Here is a 20,915-nt window from a genome sequence, read left to right as displayed (position 1 = left end):
CTTCCGGTGGAAAGCAGCCCTTTCCGGTTTCCGGTCGTGGGGAGGAAGTCCCGCCCCGCGCAATAGCGCAACACAGCGGGACGTGCTGACGCGACACAGATGCGCCCGCAGATGCGAGTCAGTGGCGGGGTAGGTGGGCCATGGGACTCCTGGAGTGAGGTCGCAGTTGCTGGGTCCCCGGTGGGGAGTGGGGAGAGGGCAGAGCAGTTCAGCGGGGGCTGGGAAAGCGGCTTGGAGACTCCCGTTTCCCCAAGAACTCGCTCCTTCCTCCCTGAGCGTCCTTCGGGGGATCGAGGCCCTTCCCTCGCCGGCTGCCGCGTATTTGACTCCGTTTCTGCGTCCCGATGATCTGCGCAGCCGCGTACCCTGCAGTCAGAATGGTTACGCTTACTGAGCATTAGCTGTGCGTCGTCTCGGAGCAGGAGCTCCTGAGCTTCGGTAATTCCTGCCGACCACTGTTGCCCACTCACGAGAGAGCATGAGTACCTCCATAGCTGTCAGCTGGACTAGGGACATAGCGCTGTTGCGGTTAGGAAGACAAATTACAGATCAAAACTGCCCTTGTTTTAGTTTCCGAGGGCTGTCGTAACGAAGCATCACAAACTGGGTGGCTTAAAACAACGGTTTATTCTCTTACAGTTCTGGAACCAAGAAGTCCGGCATGAAGATGTCAGCAGGATCATGCTTCTGTCTGAAGCTGTGGGTAAAAAGGTTTTCTTGCCTCTTCCTGGTTTCTGGCGGTGACCAGCCATCCTAGGAATTCTTTAGCTTGTAGCTGCATCATTCGTATCTTAACTGTTGCAGCGGATGTTTTCTCTGTGTCTCAGTTTCTCTAAAAGGACAGAGTCCTCCGGGACAAAGGACCACCCTACTCCAGTATAACCTGATCTTAACTAATTGTATTTGCAATGACAGTTTGCAGGTCAAGTCACGTTCTAAGTTTCTGGGAAGGACATGAATTGGGGGCAGGGGTGGGTTGACACTGGCTAGCCCCCTATAGCTGTCAAAGAGCTTGAGAAGTTGGCAAGCCAGAAGCTGAGGATTTGCTGTAGTTCGCAGGAATTCAAAATAGTTCAGTTGGATCCAGGAAGTTTTTGTGGACATTTGAGCTATTGCCTTGATAGGTGGGTAGGATTTGGATGTGGCGTCATAGCTCACACCCAGTGTTCTGGGCAAACAAGCGTCACAGACAAGGTTGAACGTGAAGTAAGTTGGGTTAAAGCAGGAAGGATCTTGAATACAAGCCAAAGAGTTCGGACTCTCTTCTGTCTGTAAAATGAGAGTAAAAGTGTTTTGGCAGAGAAGTTGTGTTTTTTTTTTTTTTTTCTTTTAAAGATTTTATTTATTTATTTGACAGACAGAGATCACAAGCAGGCAGAGAGGCAGGCAGAGAGAGAGGAGGAAGCAGGCTCCCTGCTGAGCAGAGAGCCCGATGCGGGGCTCGATCCCAGGACTCTGAGATCATGACCTGAGCCGAAGGCAGCGGTTTACCCACTGAGCCACCCAGGCGCCACCAGAAGTTGTGTTTTGAAGATTAATTAGTAACCTAGTCAAACCTGCTTTGTGTTACTTAGTCCACTTAAGAAGTCTCAAATCCTATTCTCTGAGCATATCCTGTTATTTTTCATCCTGGTGTCTCTGCTCCTGCTGTCCCTTATTCCCGGAGTGCTGCCATCAAGGAGAGTTGTTCAACCCATTTTATGTTTGCAACCCACTAATGCCAAAACCTGACCAACATAGCACAGGAAGAAAAAACTGCCAAACTCCCGTAAATACAAACCCCTAAAGTAAAATATTAGCAGATTCCGTTGTTCCCTCCATCTGGAACCAAAAAGGTTTTATCCTGGAAATGATACAACATGAGAAAGCCTGTTTCTATAAATCACTGTATTAATAGTTTAAATCTGTATGAGGGTTAAATCTGTATGATCATCTCAGTTGATAAAGTGTTTTTTGAAAATATTCAATATCTCCTTTGATTGAAAACACTTAGCAAAATGGGAATAGACAAATAGCAACTTGATAAAAGGCACTTGAAAGAAACTGATACTAAATTTCATACTTAATGATAAAACAGTAGAAACATTCCACTAAACTCGGAAAGAAATCAGACTGATTTCTCTCAATGCTGAGTTGAATCTCAGAACAAGAGTGACACCTGGATGATTAAAGGGGGTACAAACAGGGCTTCTGTGTGAGGGATACTGGGGACAGTGCCTGGATGCCCAGTGTGAGGAGATGTTTTTTAAATGAATTCAAGACACTTGTGTAAACATAGGGGCATTAGGGAATGAGAGAAAGGAGACCCAGTTTGACAGCAGGGGCTTGCTGCCAATGTGCCAAAAGACTGCTTGGGCAAGTCACTTAAATGCTGTGTCCTGTGTCTGGTTTATTTTCTTATAAGTAGTTATCAAAAGAGTCACTTTATATTTGAAGCCATTCTCCAATCCAGTTCCAAAAGTGTAACAACTAAACTAGTAAATTCCTGAACTCAGTTCCTCAGATCTCAAAATGACTTTTCCTCTAGTTAAGGGAGTTTAAGGAGAGAATTAGGAGTTTGAACTTTACAGTTAAGCTGCCTGAGCTAAAAATCCTAGCTCTGCAACAGCTTAGCAGCTGTAACCTAGTCTAGTTAATGAGCTCGACCCGGTTCCCTCACCTGTGTAATAAGCAAAGCTACCCATATAAGCGTGTGACACGGGGCTGGCATACACACTCTCGAATTGTTCATGAGTTCGGTCGTTACTATCAGAGGAGACACTTCTGAGTAGGTACAATGCTGTGGAGTGAAATGTGCCTTCTCCCCTGAAAATATGTATGTTTAGAAAACATTTTTCTTGGGGCACCTGGGTGGCTCAGTGGGTTAAAGCCTCTGCCTTTGGCTCGGGTCATGATCCCAGGGTCCTGGGATCGAGCCCTGCATCGGGCTCTCTGCTCAGCGGGGAGCCTGCTTCCTCCTCTCTCTACCTGCCTCTCTGCCTACTTGTGATCTCTGTTAAATAAATAAAATCTTAAAAAAAAAAAAAACATTTTTCTTTAGTATAGTTGACAGTTCTACTTTGGCCTCAGGTGTACAATGTAGTGATTCACTTCCTCTGTAAAAAATATGTATGTGGTCTAAAAACTTGTAATTTTAAGCCCCAACTCTCAATGTGTTGGTATTTGGAGCCTGCTGGTAGGGAGCCTGCTTCCCGCCCCCCGCCTGCCCGCTTGTGATCTCTGTCTCTCTGTCAAATAAATAAATAAAATCTTAAAAAAAAAAAAAGTCAATAGATCTCTCTACTATTGTATCAAACTAAAGTATTGATAGGAGAAGTAAAAGCAGTGTAAAATATTTACGCCAGTGGACTCGCTCAGTTGAAGATAATGGAGGTGAGAGTCCAGGGAGACCGAGGCAGCTAGAGTTTACAGGACAGTGTACCACTGAGGAGAGACCTGGGTAGGTCAATATAGAAAGTGGGTTCACATGGACTGTTCACCAGAGTACTGATCGGCTCCTATGTGAGGAAACGTGATGCCAGAAAAAAAACCACCTGAAAGAATTATGCAGAAAAAGTAGTGCCTATTCCCACCACCAAGACTGGAAAAACTTGTAAGTCATTAGGCATTGGGGAGAGTACTGAAAAAGTCTTGCTTCATTCGTGGGGAATAAACACCCCTAACCTAAATACAGTTCTAGTCCCACCAGACAAATCTTAAAAATAAAACCAGAAAGGACTACATTCAAAATAATTACATCTTCGAACTATATCAATGCTCCAAAAATATTGTAGGAATACAAAAATATCCAGCAGTTAACAATGTAAAAATCACAATGTCTAACATCTCATCAATGATTACCAGGCATGCAAAAAAGAAAAAAAGATGCAGTCCAAATGGGGTGAATAATCATTGAAATCAACCCAGAACAAAGATACTAGAATTAGCAGAGAAGGACATTAAAAGTTATTAGAACTGTATGCCACAGATTCAAAAAGTTAAGTAGAGAAACGGAAGATCTAAAATCCCAATTTAACTTTTTGAGATGAAAAATACAGCATCTGACATGAGAAACTGGGTCGGATTCATAGCAGATTAGACATTGCAGAAGATTACTGAATTTGAAACATAGTAATAGAAACTATCCAACATGGAATAGGAAATTTTGTTTTGAAATTTTGATACACACAGAGTATCGGTGACCTGTTAAATAACTTCAGGTGGCCTAATATACTTGTAATTTGAATCCCTAAAAGAGGTAAGAGGGGAGGATATATTTGAAGAAATAATGACCAAGATTTTCCTAAACAGATGAGTCCTATAAATCTACAGACTGAAGCTCAGCAAACATCCAAGATCAGGAAACAGGAAAAAATATACCAGGCACATCATAATCAAAATCTTTTAAGCTAGTGAAAAAAATCTAAAAGCAATCGTGGGACCAGGGGGCGTTGCAGTATGAGGAGATATTACAGAAGAACAGAAGTAGATGATGGCAGATAACTTGGTGGAAACATTACAAGTACGTATTAGAGCAACATCTTTAAAGAGGAAGCAAAACCAAACTGTCGAGTTAGAATGCTCTAGCAGTTCTCTTATTTCAGAAACAAGGTGAAATAAAGACTTTTTCAGACATGTTAAAGCTGAAAATTAATCAGCAGCATCCCCTCCCTACAAGAATTATTAAAGGAAGTCATTCAGGCACAAGGAAGAGGGCACCAGATGGAAACCTTGATGTACGGGAGAAATGAAGAGCACCAGCAGTGACAACCACACGTGCGTTTTTTTCTCACACACAACCTGACCTGTCATTTTTTAGAAGAGCCAGGCTATTCTTACAACACTACAAAACTGGAAAAGTTAAGATAGGATTTTAAGGGCGCCTGGTTGGCTCAGTGGGTTAAGCCGCTGCCTTCGGCTCAGGTCATGATCTCAGGGTCCTGGGATCGAGTCCCGCATCGGGCTCTCTGCTCAGCGGGGAGCCTGCTTCCTCCTCTCTCTCTGCCTGCCTCTCTGCCTACTTGTGATTTCTCTCTGTCAAATAAATAAATAAAATCTTTAAAAAAAAAGATATGATTTTTCTTGGTTTCTGCTTGGAATAAGATAAGGATCATTGCTTCCTATGATATCATCCCCTCCTTAACAGAACAAAACCATCTAGAAAGTTATTTCTTTGACTTTGTTAGTTTGTTAGTGACGTCCACCCCCTCATGGACCTGGGGTATAAATAGTAGTGGAAGGCACATTTATTTTCTTAATCTTCTTTCATTGTTTTAGTTAACTTGTTTCTGTGATGATGAAATGGACACATCTCCTCACTCCAAGATACAGATTTTAAAGTATTGGTTCACCAATGTTTCTGGGACCACCGGTCTGTTCTGTTAGTCATTTCATCTCATCTTGCACCAGCACCCCGCCGTGTTAATTGTTACAGCTCTATGGTAAGACTCGGTATCTGGTAAGATGAGCGCACGCACCTTATTCTTCAAGACTGTCTTAGTCTTCTCAGCCCGTTGCTCCTCTGTACACATTTTAGAGCCTTAATAGTTTCTGCAAAATAAAGGTGAATATATGATTCATGAGTTGTATAATCCTCAAATAAGATTGGGGTCAAAATTTTCTGCTTGAACTACTTCTTAGGTGCAAGTAAAGAGTATATGTGTTCTATATGCTTTATCTATATGCTTTGTCTCTTTCAAAATTTCACAGGGTTCTCAATTTCAGGTTCACATGGTTTTGTTTTGGTTTTTTTTCCTCCTGAAATTTTAGTTTGGGTCACTTGTCACCTGTAAGTGTCTTCACTGTGTGTTTGAGGGATGTTTTTCACTTCTGGTTGTTGTGACAGTTTTGCCTCTGTTCTTAATCCCGAAGAACAATCTGACAAATATAAACGTGGCCCAAAATACCTTGGGGTGGCATAGTTGTATAAGTCATTGAACCACTCAGGTGTAACCTGCACTTGCTCAGGTAAGACCCAGCTGTTCCCTGTGGAAACTGTCTCCAGTGAAACATGGCCAGAGTCTGCTTTATCAGCAAGTGGCGCTGACTCTGTCCTCTGGGGATTGCTGTGGGTCACTCCCCTCCCGTTGCTTCTCCTTCCAGTGACTTGACCAATAAAGCCTGGTGGATAATAAATAGTTAATGAGCTCTCAGTAAATGAGAACTGACTTACTAAACAGAAATGAAACGTACCTCTCAGACTCCAGGATCCTTACTCCTTTCAATCAAATCCTGAATATTCAAAATTAGAGCCTTCAGATGCTCTCCTACATGTGTGCAGACAAGATCCAGGATGATAATGAGTTCTCTATCCTCCAGGGACCTGAGAACCACAAATACAAGCAAATGCAGGAATTCCACAGAAGCACCCCAATGGTTTTCCCAAGTTCAACACAGATTAATCCATCTATTCAGATACACATACTTTCATGGTTACATATAAAAACTCATTCTCTTTTGGAGACCAGGTGGCAATTACCTGTGATAAAAACATGATAAAGATGGTTCTTATTTGCATTAGGCTGTTCCTCGGCTGGCCAGTGGGGTGTTCCTGGCATCCCGCTGGAGGCAGGAACCAGCTGTGGGGTGAGGAGAGTGTAACAAAGATCAGGGGATAGACAGATCCTCAGTGCTTCTGCTAGGCTCTGAGAAGGGTCAGTTGGTAAAAACAAAAAACCCTACAGTTTTGTTTGGATGCTGTAAGTCTCTGACTTCTGTTGAGGAAAATTGACATAATTATGAAAAGCAAGGAGGATATTGGTGATCTTCCTGATTTGAAAACCTCTAAATGTATTCTCTTGGAATGATCCTGAATAGAGATGGACATGAAGCTTTATCTGTAACAAGCCAGGACTCTAACCTCACGAAGATGTAGGTTCTGCTCTCTCAATAGCCCTATTAGCCAAATAGACCGTAGTTGCTCTGCGTTGTTACCCATGGGGTTCAGCCACCAGAACACCTGGGCTATGGTCCTGGTTGTGTCCTTTGGACCTTGAAAAAAAAACCTTTAAAATCATTTTCTCTTAACATGCTTGTCTGTACTTTGAAAGGATTAAGTAAGTTAATGTTCTAGCACTTTGAAAGAGTAGAAAGTGCTATTAATTACCAGTGGACGTGAATCAAAAACTGGAAGAAACCTTAACTCTTAACCTGGGAAGGGAGATTTGGGGTTTGGGCACAGCTCAGTTAAAGGGATTCTCAAGTGTCAGTTACCTCAATCTCTCCTTTATGTCCCTGTCTTTTTATTGGGCCTGCCATGACCTTAGTTAACACATTCATCTCTTAATTCATTTGTCCTTGTCCAGCCACCCCTGAAAACCTGCTTTCCCAGTTTCCATTATGCTTCACACTGGCCACTAGTTATTCTCTAGAATTTATTTAACTACAAAAGTCCTATTCCAGTGGCTCCTTAGGGGATTACAAGATGGATCCATGATATATCAGGCTCTTCCATTCTACCTCTCAGGTAGTCATAAGCACTAAGTTTGTATAATGCCTGACACATAGGATTCGATATATCTACTGTAGTGATTTATGTAATATTATTAATGTTATTAGAGGTAATTACAAATATGGAGATTGTATATACATTATATTAAATATAAATACTTTAAATAAAAATTTTAACATTTTTTATATACATAAAATTATCTCCATTTCTAGCCCCTTTACTCTCCGTGAGAATGAGAGATGGAACTGAAAATTCTGACCTTGTAACCGTGGCTTGGTCTTTCTGGTGACCAGCCTCCCCAAAAGCCCACCAAGAGTCACCTCGTTAGAACAGAAAACATTGCTCTCACCTATGATCAGATCCAAGGGATTTAGGAACTCTGTTTCAAACCAGGGCAAAAGGCCAAATGTTAAAGATGCTTCTAGTGCTCTTATCACTTAGGAATTTAAAAGGATTTTAGGAGTGCCTAGTCAGGAACCAGGAATAGACCAATATATAACTTTTCTATCCTCATATTCACCATTTACTACACTTAGCTCAAATCCCTGTGTTGTTAATTCTTGGCAAACATTATTTCTTTGTCTAAAAGTTTAAAAAGCTTCCTTCTCTGGTCGCTTTTTCAGGTCTTCATTGTTTTGTGAACCCGGCCCCCCCCATCCCCCCCATCATGGATGGGTAGAAATTTAATAATATTTGTATGCTTTTCTCATGCTAATCTTGTATCAGCGTAATTCTCCAGTCCAGCCAGAGACCCTAAGAGGGTCGAGGAGGAGGTTTTTTTCTTCCCTTACACTAACATCTTCAGTACAGTGTTGAGTAGAAGCAGTAATAGCAGACATCCTGGTCTTGTTCTAATTTTGAAAGGAAGCTCTATTAATTCACTAGGCTGCTGTAACAAAGTACTACAAATTGAGCGGCTTAAATAGTAGGAAGTCAGTGTCTCACAGTTCTGGAGGCTAAAAGTCCAAGATCATCATGTCAGCAGGATTGGTTCCTTTGAAGGTTGTGTGGGGAAGCTGCTCCCTGCCTCTCCTGTACCTTCTGGTGGTTTCCTGGCAACCTTTAATGTCTATTAGGCTGTAAATTCATCACCTTGACCTCTGCCTTCATGTTCATATGGCGTTCTCACTCTGGGTGTGTGTCTGCTCCTGTGTCCATATTTCCTCTTTTGGTAAGGATACCAGTTACGTTGGATTGGGACTCACCCTAATGGTCTCATATTAACCAATTACATCTGCAGTGACTCCATTGCCAAATAAGGTCACATTCTGAGATACTGGTGAGGACTTCAACATACTAATATTTGTGGGACACAATTCAACTCATGAGCAGCTCTGACACTTTGGTATTAAATATGTTTGCCATGATAATCTTTGTTAAGTAAGTTGTTTCCCATTTCCAGCTTGCTTAAAAGCTGTTATCTTAGATATTAACCTTTACTGAATGTTTTTACATACTTAATGAGATTATAATATATGGCTTTTCTTCTTTAATCTGATAGTGGGTGATTTATTCTAACAGCTTTTTCATTTTAGTCCATGCCTGAATTCTCAGAATAAACCCAAATTGATGGTGAGTTTTAATACATTCCTACATTCAGTCTGCTAATATTTTAGAAGATAGTTTCTGCATCGTTGTTCATAAAAATTATTGGCCTGTATGGTTTGTTATTGTTATTGGACCATCTTTGTTCTTGATATTGTTACAATCGCCTCATAAAGGAAGGTGGGAACTGTGACAGAGATTCTGGGTTGTTTCAGTTTAGGATGATGAAAATGTTCTGGAAAATGGTTAGTGATGATGGTTGTACGACAGTATGATTGTACTTAATGCCACTAAGCTATACACTTAAAGATGGTTAAAATGGTAAATTTTATGTTTTGTGTGTTTTAACACACACACACACACACACACACACACACACCAGACCCACAGATAACATCACTGAAAGCTCTTCTCTTAAGATTAAGAATAAAAAAAGGATGTTTGTTCTTGCTTTCCCTATTTAGTATTTTACAGGTTCTAGGCAGGGCAGTTATGAAAGAAAAAATGAATAAAAGCCATCCAGATTAGAAAGAAAAAGTAAAACTGCCTCTATTTAAAGATAACATTATCTTATATATAGGAAATCCTAAAGAACACACACACACACACACCACACACACAAAGTTAATAGAGCTAATAAATTCAGGATGCTATCAGAAGATAAGATCAATGCATAAAAATCAGTTGCATTTTTTTTAAAGATTTTATTTATTTATTTGACAGATCACAAGTAGGCAGAGAGGCAAGCAGAGAGAAAGGGGGAAGCAGGCTCCCTGATGAGCAGAGAGCCCGATGTGGGGCTCGATCCCAGAACCCTGGGATCATGACCTGAGCTGAAGGCAGAGGCTTAAGCCACTGAGCCACCCAGGCGCCCCTCAGTTGCATTTCTGTACACTGACAATGAACAGAAAATGAAATTCAGAAAACTGTTTCATTTACAATAGTATCAAAAAGAATATTTAGGGGACGCCTGGGTGGCTCAGTTGGTTAAGCGGCTGCCTTCGGCTCAGGTCATGATCCCAGCATCCTGGGATCGAGTCCCACATCGGGCTCCTTGCTCCGCAGGGAGCCTGCTCCTCCCTCTAACTCTGCCTTCCACTCTGTCTGCCTGTGCTCGATCTCGCTCGCTTTCTCTCTGACAAATAAATAAATAAAATCTTTAAAAAAAAAAAAAGAATACTTAGTAATTATTTTTTACAGAGAAGAGCATGACTTGTACACTGAAAACCACAAAACAGTGTTGGAAGAAACTAAGGAAGATTTAAATAAATGGAAAGGCATCCCATTTTCATAGATTGGAAGACAAGAGGGCAGTACTCTCCCAAACTGATCTACAAATTCAACACAATCCCAATCAAAATCCCAACTGCCTTTTTTTCTTTTTTTAAAGGAATGGACAAGCTGATTCTAAAATTCATATAGGATTGCAAGAGACTTTAACTACCCAAAACAGTCTTAAAAAAAAAAAAAAGGTGGAGGATTCCCATTTCCCTACTTCAAGCCTACGGCAAATCTATAATAAAGACGGTGTGATGCCAGTATAAGTATAACCGTATAGATCAGCAGAATCGAATTCAGAGTCCAGAAATAAACTCATACAACTATGGCCAATTGATTTTCAACAAAAGTCCCAAGATTATTCAGTGGGGAAAAGACTATTTCCACAATTTGTGCTAGGAAAACTGTAAATCCACATGTGAAAGAATGAGGTTGGACCCTTGCCTTACACCATATGCAAGAATTAACTCAAAGTGGATAAAAGGCCTAAGCGTTTAAGTTAGAAGAGTCTGAAAACACAGCTGTTAATTTGTGACTCTGTATTATCAATACTTTCTTCACCAAAAGTACAAGCAACAAAATTAAAAAATAAAATTTGAACTATACCAAAGTGGAAAACTTTCAGGTGTCAAACTTTTATATATATCAAAAGAGTGAAAAGACACACTCCACAGAGTGGGAGAAAATATTTATGGACTATAATTTGATCAAGACTAGTAGCCAGAATATATAAAGCATTCTTAATTACCTAAAAATAAAAACAACCCTATTAAAAATCAACAAAGGTATTAAATAGACATTTCTCCAGTGAAAATATACAAATGGCCAATAACCACATGCAAAGATACTCAACATCATTAGTCATTAAGGAAATGCAAATCAAAACCACAATGAGATACAACTTCAAACCTACTAGGATTGCTATAATTAAAAAAAAACAAGTATAAGTAAGAAAGTGGAAAAATTGGAAAATTGCTGGTAAGAATGTAATTTGCTTTGGATATTTGCAAATTTGCTGTTTGCTTTGGAAAGCCGTTGGATGGTTCCTCACAAAGTTAAACAGAATTACCATATGACCCAGTAATTCCACTCCTAGATATCTATCCAAGAGCACTGAAAATATAAGTTCCAACAAAAACTGGTACATGAATATTCATAACAGTTACTCATAATACTCAGTGAGAACAACCCGAGTGCCGATCAACTGATGCATGAATAAACAAAATATGGCATATTCATATAACATAGTATTATTTGACCATAAAAACAAGGGCTACACATGGATGAATCTTGAAAACATTGTGCCAAGTGAAAGAAGCCAGACACGAAAGGTTGTGGATTATATAATTCCATTCATATGAAATGTCAGAATATGCAAATCTGTTGAGACAAAAAGATTAGTGGTTCCTAGTGGCTGGGGGACGAGGGGATTCAGGAGTGACTGCTTCATGGATATAGGGTATTTTTTGAGGGTGATGAAAATGTTCTGCAATCACCAAAAACATGGTGATTGTTGTGCATGTTTTTGAACAATCTAAAACCCACTAAATTGTATATTATAAAATGGTGAACTTGAGCGAGATTTTACAGATGAGAAGTGCGCACATGAAAATATGTTCAACTATGAAGGAAAGGCAAATCAAAACCATTTTGAGAACAGCCCAGAGAGATATGATGACTAAATGTTATATGGTATCTGGGATGGAATCCTGAAACAGGAAAAGGATCTTGGCAAAAAAGTAAGGAAATCTGAATGAAGTAATAGACCTTAGTTAATAATAATGTGTCAGGGCACCTAGGTGGCTCAGTCAGTTAAGTGTCTGCCTTCAGCTCAGGTCATGATTTCAGGGTCCTGGGATCAAGCCCCCTGTTGGGCTCTCTTTCTCAGTGGGGAATCTGCTCACCCTCTTTCTTTCCCCCACTTGTGCTTGCTTGTGCTCTCAAATAAGTAAAATCTTTTAAAAAAAATAACGTGCCAATTTTGATTCATTAATTGTCCTAAGTGGACCATACAAATATGATTTAATGGGTTAGTTCTTTGGGATGGTAAACCTGTTCTCGATCTTGACCATGATTAATCTATACATGTGTTAAAATTCATAGCAATGTACAACAAAAATAGTTTACTTTAAATGTTCATTTAAAAAAGTAAAATTCGGGGGCGCCTGGATGGCTTAGTGGGTTAAGCCGCTGCCTTCAGCTCGGGTCATGATCTCAGGGTCCTGGGATCGAGTCCCGCATCGGGCTCTCTGCTCGGCGGGGGGCCTGCTTCCCTCTCTCTCTCTCTGCCTGCCTCTCCGTCTACTTGTGATTTCTCTCTGTCAAATAAATAAAATCTTTTAAAAATTTTTAAAAAAATAAAATAAAAATAAAAAAGTAAAATTCGGGGCACCTGGGTGGCTCAGTGGGCTAAAGCCTCTGCTTTCAGCTCAGGTCATGATCCCAGGGTCCTGGGATCAAGCCCCACATCGGGCTCTCTGCTCAGCGGAGAGACTGTTTCCTCCTCTTTCTCCCTGCCTGCCTCTCTGACTACTTGTGACCTCTGTCTGTCAATTAAATAAATAAAATCTTTAAAAAAACTATTAAAAAATAAAAATAAAGTAAAATTCTTAAATGATTTGGAAGAATTGGAGAGTAACCAAGAATTCAAAGAACCTGGAGATTTGATCCTTGAAGGAATTGAGCTGCACTGGGTGAGATCCCTCCTTACAAAACTTTCTCCTTAGGACACTCCCCAGTCTGCGCAGTGTGGGTGGCTAGAACTCTTGCAGAAAGCCAGACTTCTTGGCTTAAGAGAGCAGTGGATTTTAGTGGAGAACTGGGAAAAATGGGTAAAGGTGGTCAAAAGGCACAGACTCACAGTTATAGATAGTCCCGGAATGTCATATACATCATGGCAACTATAGTTTAAAAAACAAAAAAAAAAAAAGATATCAGTGGGTGAAGTTCAGACCAGCTGCCAGAGCAGCTGGATATTGAGGGAGAATACCCAGAAAGGAGGGATCTGCAGAGAGGAAATCCCCTAAACCTGCTTATGAAATCCCCTCAAATCTTTGGGTGACCCCCATACTGCAGAGCTACTAGGTGAAACTCCCAAGGAGTCCAGCAGAAAGCAACAGCTCAAAGGCAGGAAGAGAAGGGCAGGTATTTCAGCTGCTGCCTGCTCCAAGAGAGATAGGATTTATAGTATGATTTTCACAAATTCAGAGGAGCATGGGTAAATGTCTTAGATTGTCCACTGAAATCCCACAGGGGCCACATCTTGGAAGATCCACCAGGATTAAGGCATTCACTCTAATAATAATGAGGAACCTTAAACTCACCATAACAAACATTGAACCCAAACTACACAAATACAAGGTCAGTTTCCAGCTATTAATTTGACTCCCTGCTAATACAAAAATCAACATTCTTCAGAAGATACAAAAAAAATCCAGACTCTGTATAAGGTGTCATCCCCACCCAATGTCCATTATCGCATTTTTAAAATCCTAGAGATGCCCCACCTCCAAATGTAACTCAATATTAATAGAATTGATAGAATGGCAATAATCCCCAAATGTTGTGGGGAGCAGAATTTGAAGCAGCTATTATAAATATCTATAAGAGTGTTTAAGGGAAAAAGTTATAATGGATACATGAAAGAGAAATCTTAACAGAGAAAAGAAAAAGAAACCTAGAACTGAAAATAAAATAAAAAATTCAATGAGTGAGTTTAACAGCAAATCGACAGAATCCAAAAAAGGGTCAGTGAAATCAAGTATCAAGAGACCTCTCAGTCAAGGGACTGAGAAAAAAAATACTGAAAAAAAAAATATGACCTATCAAAAAATATTCAGGTGATGGCATTAACTGGAGTTCCAGTTTTCAGAGAAAACAGGGTAGGAAAATGTGATTAATTAATGACAACAAAAATCCCTACGTTTTGTAAAGACAAAATTTTCAGATTCAAAATCTCAGGGAACCGCAAGAAGATTAAATATGAACAAAACCACTCTTAGACACATCACAATCCGGCTTCTGAAAAGAGAGATAAAATATTGAAAGCAGCCAAAAATGATAAACACATGACATACTGGAGAACAAAGGTTGGAGTTCTCATTGACTTGTCACCTGAAACAGTGAAGGTCAGACAGTGGGGGAGGGGGGAGTCTTTATTTAAAGTACTGGGAAAAAAATCATTAATAATTCTACATCCAATAGAATGAATGAAGATGATATATAGATATTTTTCAGATAAAGAAATCATCTAAGAGAATTTATTGCCAGCAGACCTGCACAAGGAATGCTGAAGGAAATTCTTCAGGCTAAAGAGAAATTACATCAGAAAATCTTAAACCTTCACGAATGAATGAAGAGGCCAAACAAAAAAAATACAGACAACAAATCGGTATTGCCAGAGAAGAAGGGGATGGAGGGACCAGTGAAGTAGATAAAGGGGATCAAGAGTACACTTACCTTGATGAGCACTGAGAAACGCACAGAGTTGTTCAATCATTTTATTGTACACCTGAAACGTACGGAGCACTGTAGATTAAGTAGACTTCAATTAAAAAAAAAAACGGAAGAGGATCAGAAGTAAATGCAAAAGACTATTTTTGTCTTCTCACTTTCTCTAAGAGATAGGACACTTTAAAGCAAAAATTAGAACATTAGCTTCTGATTTTTATAGTATATAGTTAAAACACACATAATAAATACAGCATAAAGGATAGAGTAGGGGATAGTGGTAAATGGACTCATTTGTTTACAAGTCTCCTACAGTTTACATGAAATACGATATTATCTCTAAGTAGACTGTAAAAAGTTTAGTAGGTATATTTCAATACTTAGAGACACTCAAAATTAAGACAGAGGTTGAGCTAACAGTAGATAAAATGACGATAAACTTGAGTATATTGAAACAAGACAGGAAAGGAAGAGCAAAGGAACAAAAATCAAAAAGAACTAAAAAAAAATGGTAGACCTAAGTCCAGCCATATCATTTATTATATTAAATATATATGGGCTAAACAATTTAACTCAAAAGCAGAGATTACCAAAATGAATAAAACAAGATTTAACTATATTCTGTCTACAAGAGCTGCAGTTTAAATATAAAGAGAACAAATTGAAAGTAATAGGACGGTAAAAGACAGAAACTCCAAATAGGGAGCATAACAACAACAGATGAAATAGACTTCAGTGCAAAGTGTAGTAGCAGAGATAAGGAACATTTTCATAACGATATAAGGTCAACTCATCAGACATCACACTCATAAAATGTTTATGTATCTAATAAGTTTCAGAATCCACAGAACAGAACTCAATAGAATTAAAGGGAGAAATAATAGACCATCTTGCAATTGTCAGAAGTTTTAACCTTCCTCTCTTAACAACTGATAGAAAAACTACCAAAAAATCAATAAAGACATAGATGATCTGAACATTATCAACCATGTTGACCCAATTGGTATTTCTAGAATACTATAAATGAGCAAAACAAATTTTTAAATCCACTTGGTATATTCACCAAAATAGACCATATGTTAGTCGGTAAAGCAAGTCTCAACACGTTTAAAGGGAATACAGAGTTTCTCAGACCTCAGTAGGTTGGGGACAGGGCACTTGGAGTGCAGCTATCAAACTGGCTGGGGCCTTAATGCTCAGGGCCCCAGGGCTTCCTGCTTGGCTTCCTTGTCTACCTGAGGGACAGACGGCTTGTCCTCCCTGCTCTGGCCACAGAAGGAGAGCACCCAGCAAGGTGTGGAGTGTGGCCACTGCAAGGTAAGCTGCTTGGGGTAGGTGCTGGGATTCCAGTGGGGTCCCTCTGTGCCAAGAGGGAAGAGGTGACCAAACCCTTTGTAAGAGCAGGAAGGGCCAGAGCAGGGTGTTGGGGGCTCAAGGGTAGGACCTGCTCTGCCCCAAGAGGGAGCCCCAAACCTGGTTCTGACTGAAGGTGACAGCCAAGGGCAGTGACCCCAAACTCTTGCCTCCCACGGAGGAACAGTGCCTGGGACTATACTGAAGGGGGATGGGAGGGGCCGGAAGTTCGGGTCAGACTATAGTCACAGAACCAAGGGCCACCACATTGGCCCACAACAGCAGTGACAGGACCCCATTGGGTTGAGGTCCTGCAGGGGCCTCAGAGAGAGGGCCTGACACCCTGGTGCAGGGCTACCCTCATCATTCTGTTCCCCCGAAACCCTCAGGGTGAAGGGAGGAAAAGCTCAGGCCAGCCCCAGCGGAGTAGAGTAGGCAGAATTGTCAGGACAGGACTGGGCTCTGGCTCCCAGCTTCAGGGCCCTGGTCCTTTTCCTTTCTCACAAAAAAAGTGGAGGCTTGGTTCAATGAAAGTCAAAGGGAAGGGCGGCTGTTTCTCCAGATCAGGAAGGATACAAGGGGTCAGTACTTGGCATTAACTAGTGCCTGGTGGTGAGGTCTGGGGGCAGGGGGGACACTCGTGCGCTGGCAACATGAAAGAGGCAATACTGTGCAGTGGTTAAGGTCAAGGGCACTAGAACCAGACCATCTGGGGTTGAATCCTGGTTTCTCCACCTACGAGCCTGTAACCTTGGTAATCTCTCCAAGCCGTGGTTCCCGTGTCTGTAAGATGGGAAGAATAACAGTGTCTCCTTTATGACATTAGGACATTTTGTCATTAGGGCTCAGTGGGGCTTTAGCATAGTTTTTGGCAATAGATATTATGGATGGAGCACCGCATGTAGCCCTAGATCCACTATCTGAAGGGACACCTCGTCCAGACCCTGACTCAAATTCCAGGGCCCGACTGGCAGTGGCCAAAGTGCCCCATGACCCCACCACCACTGGAAACTTTCAGAGGGAGAGTTGGGTGGGGCCCTGCCTGCCAGGGCCTTTCCAACTGGGTAATTCTCGGAGAGCTCCGGGGTAGGGGTCACGGAGGCAGCCAGCCTCTAAGGGCTCATTGTTCTTCTCTGAGCTGGGAAAGATGCCTTCCCCCCACCTCTCTAACTCGGTCTGCTCCGGAGCGGACCAAAGATCAACAAACACCGCCCGTCTCTCCTTGCCCAGCTCACAAAGGGCTCTCAGTGTCTCACAATGGGCCTGTGATGCCCAGCCTTCTGAGCTTATCGGACCCTGTTCGCAAACGAGAAGCTGAGGCCCGCAGGGAGGAAGTCCTGTGTGTATGTCCCATAGAGGGAAGTGGCTCAGCCAGGATTCGGTCTCCCTGTCCTGCATCCAGGACTTCAGACTTAGGGGCACAAGAAATGCAGAGTTGTGCATGGACAGCCCCACACACAGCGCGCACAGCCTAGGGGAATTCAGGGGGAGGGGCGGCGGCTGGAACCCTCCCTCCTCAGCGGTCAGGTGGTGGTAGCTGTTTTGTTTTGTTTTGTTTTCTCTCTAGATGAGCTTCACGTCCCAGGTAACCGGAGCAGAAATCCTCAACTTGTCTTGTCTCCCCAGGTGGGATGTCTGCTGCTTCAGAGGCCCGGGGCACAGCTGTGACCATGACTTGGCCTAATGATAAAGCGGGAGGGGGGGAAGCAGGACCCAGGTGCCCGCCCTACGTGGTGTGTTGCCAGAAAGCATGACCATGACTGTGGTCTCCTGAAGTCCAAGGACGTGGAGAGACTGGAGTCTAGGGTGACCATCCAGGTTTTCCTGGGTTCGGGATGTGCAACTTTAAATTTTATTTTTATTTTTTTAAAGATTTTATTTATTTGACAGAGAGTGAGAGAGGGAACACAGCAGGAGAGTGGGAGAGGGAGAAGCAGGCCTCCTGCTGAGCAGGGAGCCCGATGCAGGGCTCAATCCCAGGACCCTGGGATCATGACCTGAGCCCAAGGCAGACGCTTAACCACTGAGCCACCGCAACTTTCAATTTTAAAAACCTGGAAAGTTCCAGGCAATTGGGGATGAGTTGCTCACCTGAGTGTGCCACAGCTTCCAGTCTGGGAAAATGAGACTCCCCCAGGAATAAGTAGAGGGGACTGGAGACGAGGGCTAGGAAGGAAACGCAAGCGTCAGGGACCGGAGCAACTGGACACGCAGTGGTTGGCATCTGCAGCTCGGACCTGGGCCGCCCACTCCTCGTTTTCATGGGGTTCCTTCCCATCCCTGTTGAATCCGCCGGAGTCAAGCCCCTCCGTCCCAACAAAGATACCCACAGCCCTGGGACCTTCTCCCAGGTCCTCTGCCAGCCTGGGGTTAGTCAGTGCTCAACGGGCCCTCTTTTCCCCTTCTTTCCCGGGCACTGTCTCAGACCCCATCTCCGGCACGGCCCAGGGGGCCATCTCTCCAAGTCCCCAGAGCGCTCTGTTCCCAGGCGATAGGACAAACCGGAACTCAATGGCCTTCTTACCTCCTTACAGAGGAAAGGGAGGTAAAGGTGACCCGAGCTGTGTGCACTCAGGCAATGGAGAACCTCAGCCTCAGTTTCCTCAACTTGCAAACAGGGGTACTGTACCTCTCTTGTAAAATGGTATTAAGCATCACAGGACCAGCTGCTCAATAGATGTTTGCGGCCGAGGCTGTTGGAGGGGACTTAGACCACTCAGTCCCCAGAGGAGATGTCTGTCTCAGGTCTGCATGTCACTCAGGTTTCTGTTTCTTCAGGCCTTCTGCTCGACTCGGGTCCACCGAGTCCGCCTGTTGCCTCCAGGGAATGTCAAGATGGGACCCGTTGAGGAAGGGAGAGCTCCGGGTTGGGGAGGGGAGTGGAAAGGCTGCAATTTAGGATGGGAAGAAAAGGTTGGATGAGGAGGCGGTCGCCATTGTTGGGAATTGAGGGGTTCTTAGTGGTGGCTCCAGGCAGGGTTTACCCGTGATGTGCAGGCTTCTGGAATTCAGCTCACGGAGGCACAGGTGGGCTAGTGAGGCCTGGCCCTGGGCCAGGTCTCCTTGAGCCCCCGGAGGCCCAGCGGACCCGACGCCCAGGGGAAGGAACCGGCTCCCCCTGCACCCCAGCCTGTGCAAACGCCCAGTGGTCGGGGCCCTGTTTCCTCTCAGGCCCTGACAGGGGCAGTGAGCACCATTAAGTTCTTCCTGTCTGAGGCCTTCCTGGGGCGGCACTTCGAGGCGGTGGAGTTGGAAGGCAAGGAGCCCGAGCCGGGAGACCTCTTCCTGTTCAGGCTGTTGTCCCCCACGGGACGCTGGTGCGGGGCCCACGTGGGAGTGTACTGTGGCCGCGGGGAGATCATCCATTTCGAAGGTGAGCATCTCCGGCTGAGACGACGGCCCCAGTCTGCGAAGAGAGGCTGCCGGTCGCAGCTCTGCGCCACCCGTGGGTGGGGCCCACGGGGAATGAAAACTGCAGGTCCCAGGCTGGAGGCGCGCGTCTCTGGAGAAGGGTACTTGTCCCGCAGGGTATGGGGCTCAGGACCCCCAAGTCCTGGGATATTTGGGAGCGGGATCACAGGGCTAGGGTCCCGGGACCCACCCCGGCTCTGATCTACAGCCATTGGGCCATCCCTGTAGGGAGGAATGTCGCCGGCCAAGGGCCTCACGCGTTTCTGGGCTCCTGCGAAGGCATTGTATCCAAACAGGGGCAGCGCCCGCTGCAGCGCTCCCGCTCGCTGTGGCGTGTGCTGCGTAGACGTGGCGGCGTTGACCCCGCGGCCCTGGAGCGCCGTGTGCGCGAGGCCATGGACGCCGATCCGCCCGCCTACCACCCCACGCGCAGCAACTGTGTGCACTTTGCGCTGCGTCTGCTCGGCCCCTGGCCCACCCCGGACCCCCTGCGAATAGACGGCAGTCCTGTTAGCTCGGTGAGTGTGGCTCCGTTACCCAGCCACGACCCCACCCCGCCTCCACCTCCACAGCCAGTTAACAAACAGGGCTAACCTCAAACTCAAGATCCACTTTACTCTGCCGGACCCAAAGCACCCAGAAACAAAGCAGGCCTGCCAACTCGAAGTTCCACTTCTCTAAAACTCTTTTGGGCCCACTCCAGGAAGGCCCCAGCTCACAGATCTTGGGCACATCTATTTCCTCCAGCCTACCAGCTTCCAAACCCGGACGCTGCGCTGGTCCTTGTTAACCCCCTTTTGCATTCCCCCAGCAGAACCTACCTACGGAGCCCATCTTTCTTGCCCTTTACACCCAGCCCCACAAATTCTGGTTCTGATCCCACATCTGGTACCTAGTCTAGATCAAGACTCAGCCCTATGAACTCTTGCTCTCCAAGTCAAGCCCTCCTCACCACCTCCTCCTCTTCCTCTTCCTCCTCCAAACCCAGCCAAGAGACCTCAGCCATCCAACCCCATGGCCCAAACTCGGGCCCAACTGGATCTCACCCCTTTCCCAAAACCTGGTCACTACTTTCTCTCTAGATCCAGGCCATCTCTCCTTGGGGGTACTTTGGGCCTTGGCAGCTGAGCTGGAGGCCTGACATGATCCAGGAGCCCTGGCTGTCACACCAAACCTTAACCCAGTTTCTTCCCCTCTCCCTTCCTTTCTAGATGTCGGTGGACCTGAACTTGAGTGTGGACTAGGTGTGGCCTTAGGCCCTCCTGACTGTGTACTGGGGCTTCAGAATGATCATTAAACTATTTTGCAAAGATGAGTTCAGCCTCCTCTTCAGTCCCCGGCTTTCCTTCCACTGCCCCGGGGGAGCATATGTGGCTGTGTCTGGAATGAGCGGAGCCGGGTGGTCGGGACCTTCCACCAAGACCCTGTGGTCGGGAGGGTGAGGGAAGGC

General features: G+C 44.1%; 1 protein-coding gene across 7 annotated transcripts; it reads left to right on the top strand.

The window, feature by feature from the left end:
- The first annotated feature begins 23 nt into the window (after positions 1-23).
- Positions 24-20,780, top strand: LOC309867377 (uncharacterized protein). Of its 7 annotated transcripts, none has more exons than XM_082736187.1 (5): positions 24-129; positions 640-699; positions 19,226-19,427; positions 19,694-19,983; positions 20,677-20,780. In XM_082736187.1, the coding sequence occupies exons 1-5, from the start codon at positions 100-102 to the stop codon at positions 20,707-20,709; spliced, it is 615 nt and encodes a 204-aa protein (XP_082592313.1). In that variant the 5' UTR covers positions 24-99; the 3' UTR covers positions 20,710-20,780. The 7 variants fall into 7 exon arrangements, with proteins under 7 accessions (XP_082592313.1, XP_082592312.1, XP_082592315.1 ...); XM_082736192.1 differs by lacking the exons at positions 24-129; positions 640-699 and adding exons at positions 15,188-16,018; positions 17,622-17,639; XM_082736186.1 differs by lacking the exon at positions 20,677-20,780 and having other exon boundaries at positions 19,694-20,669.
- Positions 20,781-20,915: the final 135 nt, after the last annotated feature.

Source organism: Mustela nivalis (assembly GCF_964662115.1).
Source record: "Mustela nivalis genome assembly, chromosome: 6".
Classification (NCBI taxonomy): domain Eukaryota; kingdom Metazoa; phylum Chordata; class Mammalia; order Carnivora; family Mustelidae; genus Mustela; species Mustela nivalis.
Note: the sequence above shows the minus strand (reverse complement) of the source record. Positions and strands in the feature narration are given on the sequence as shown.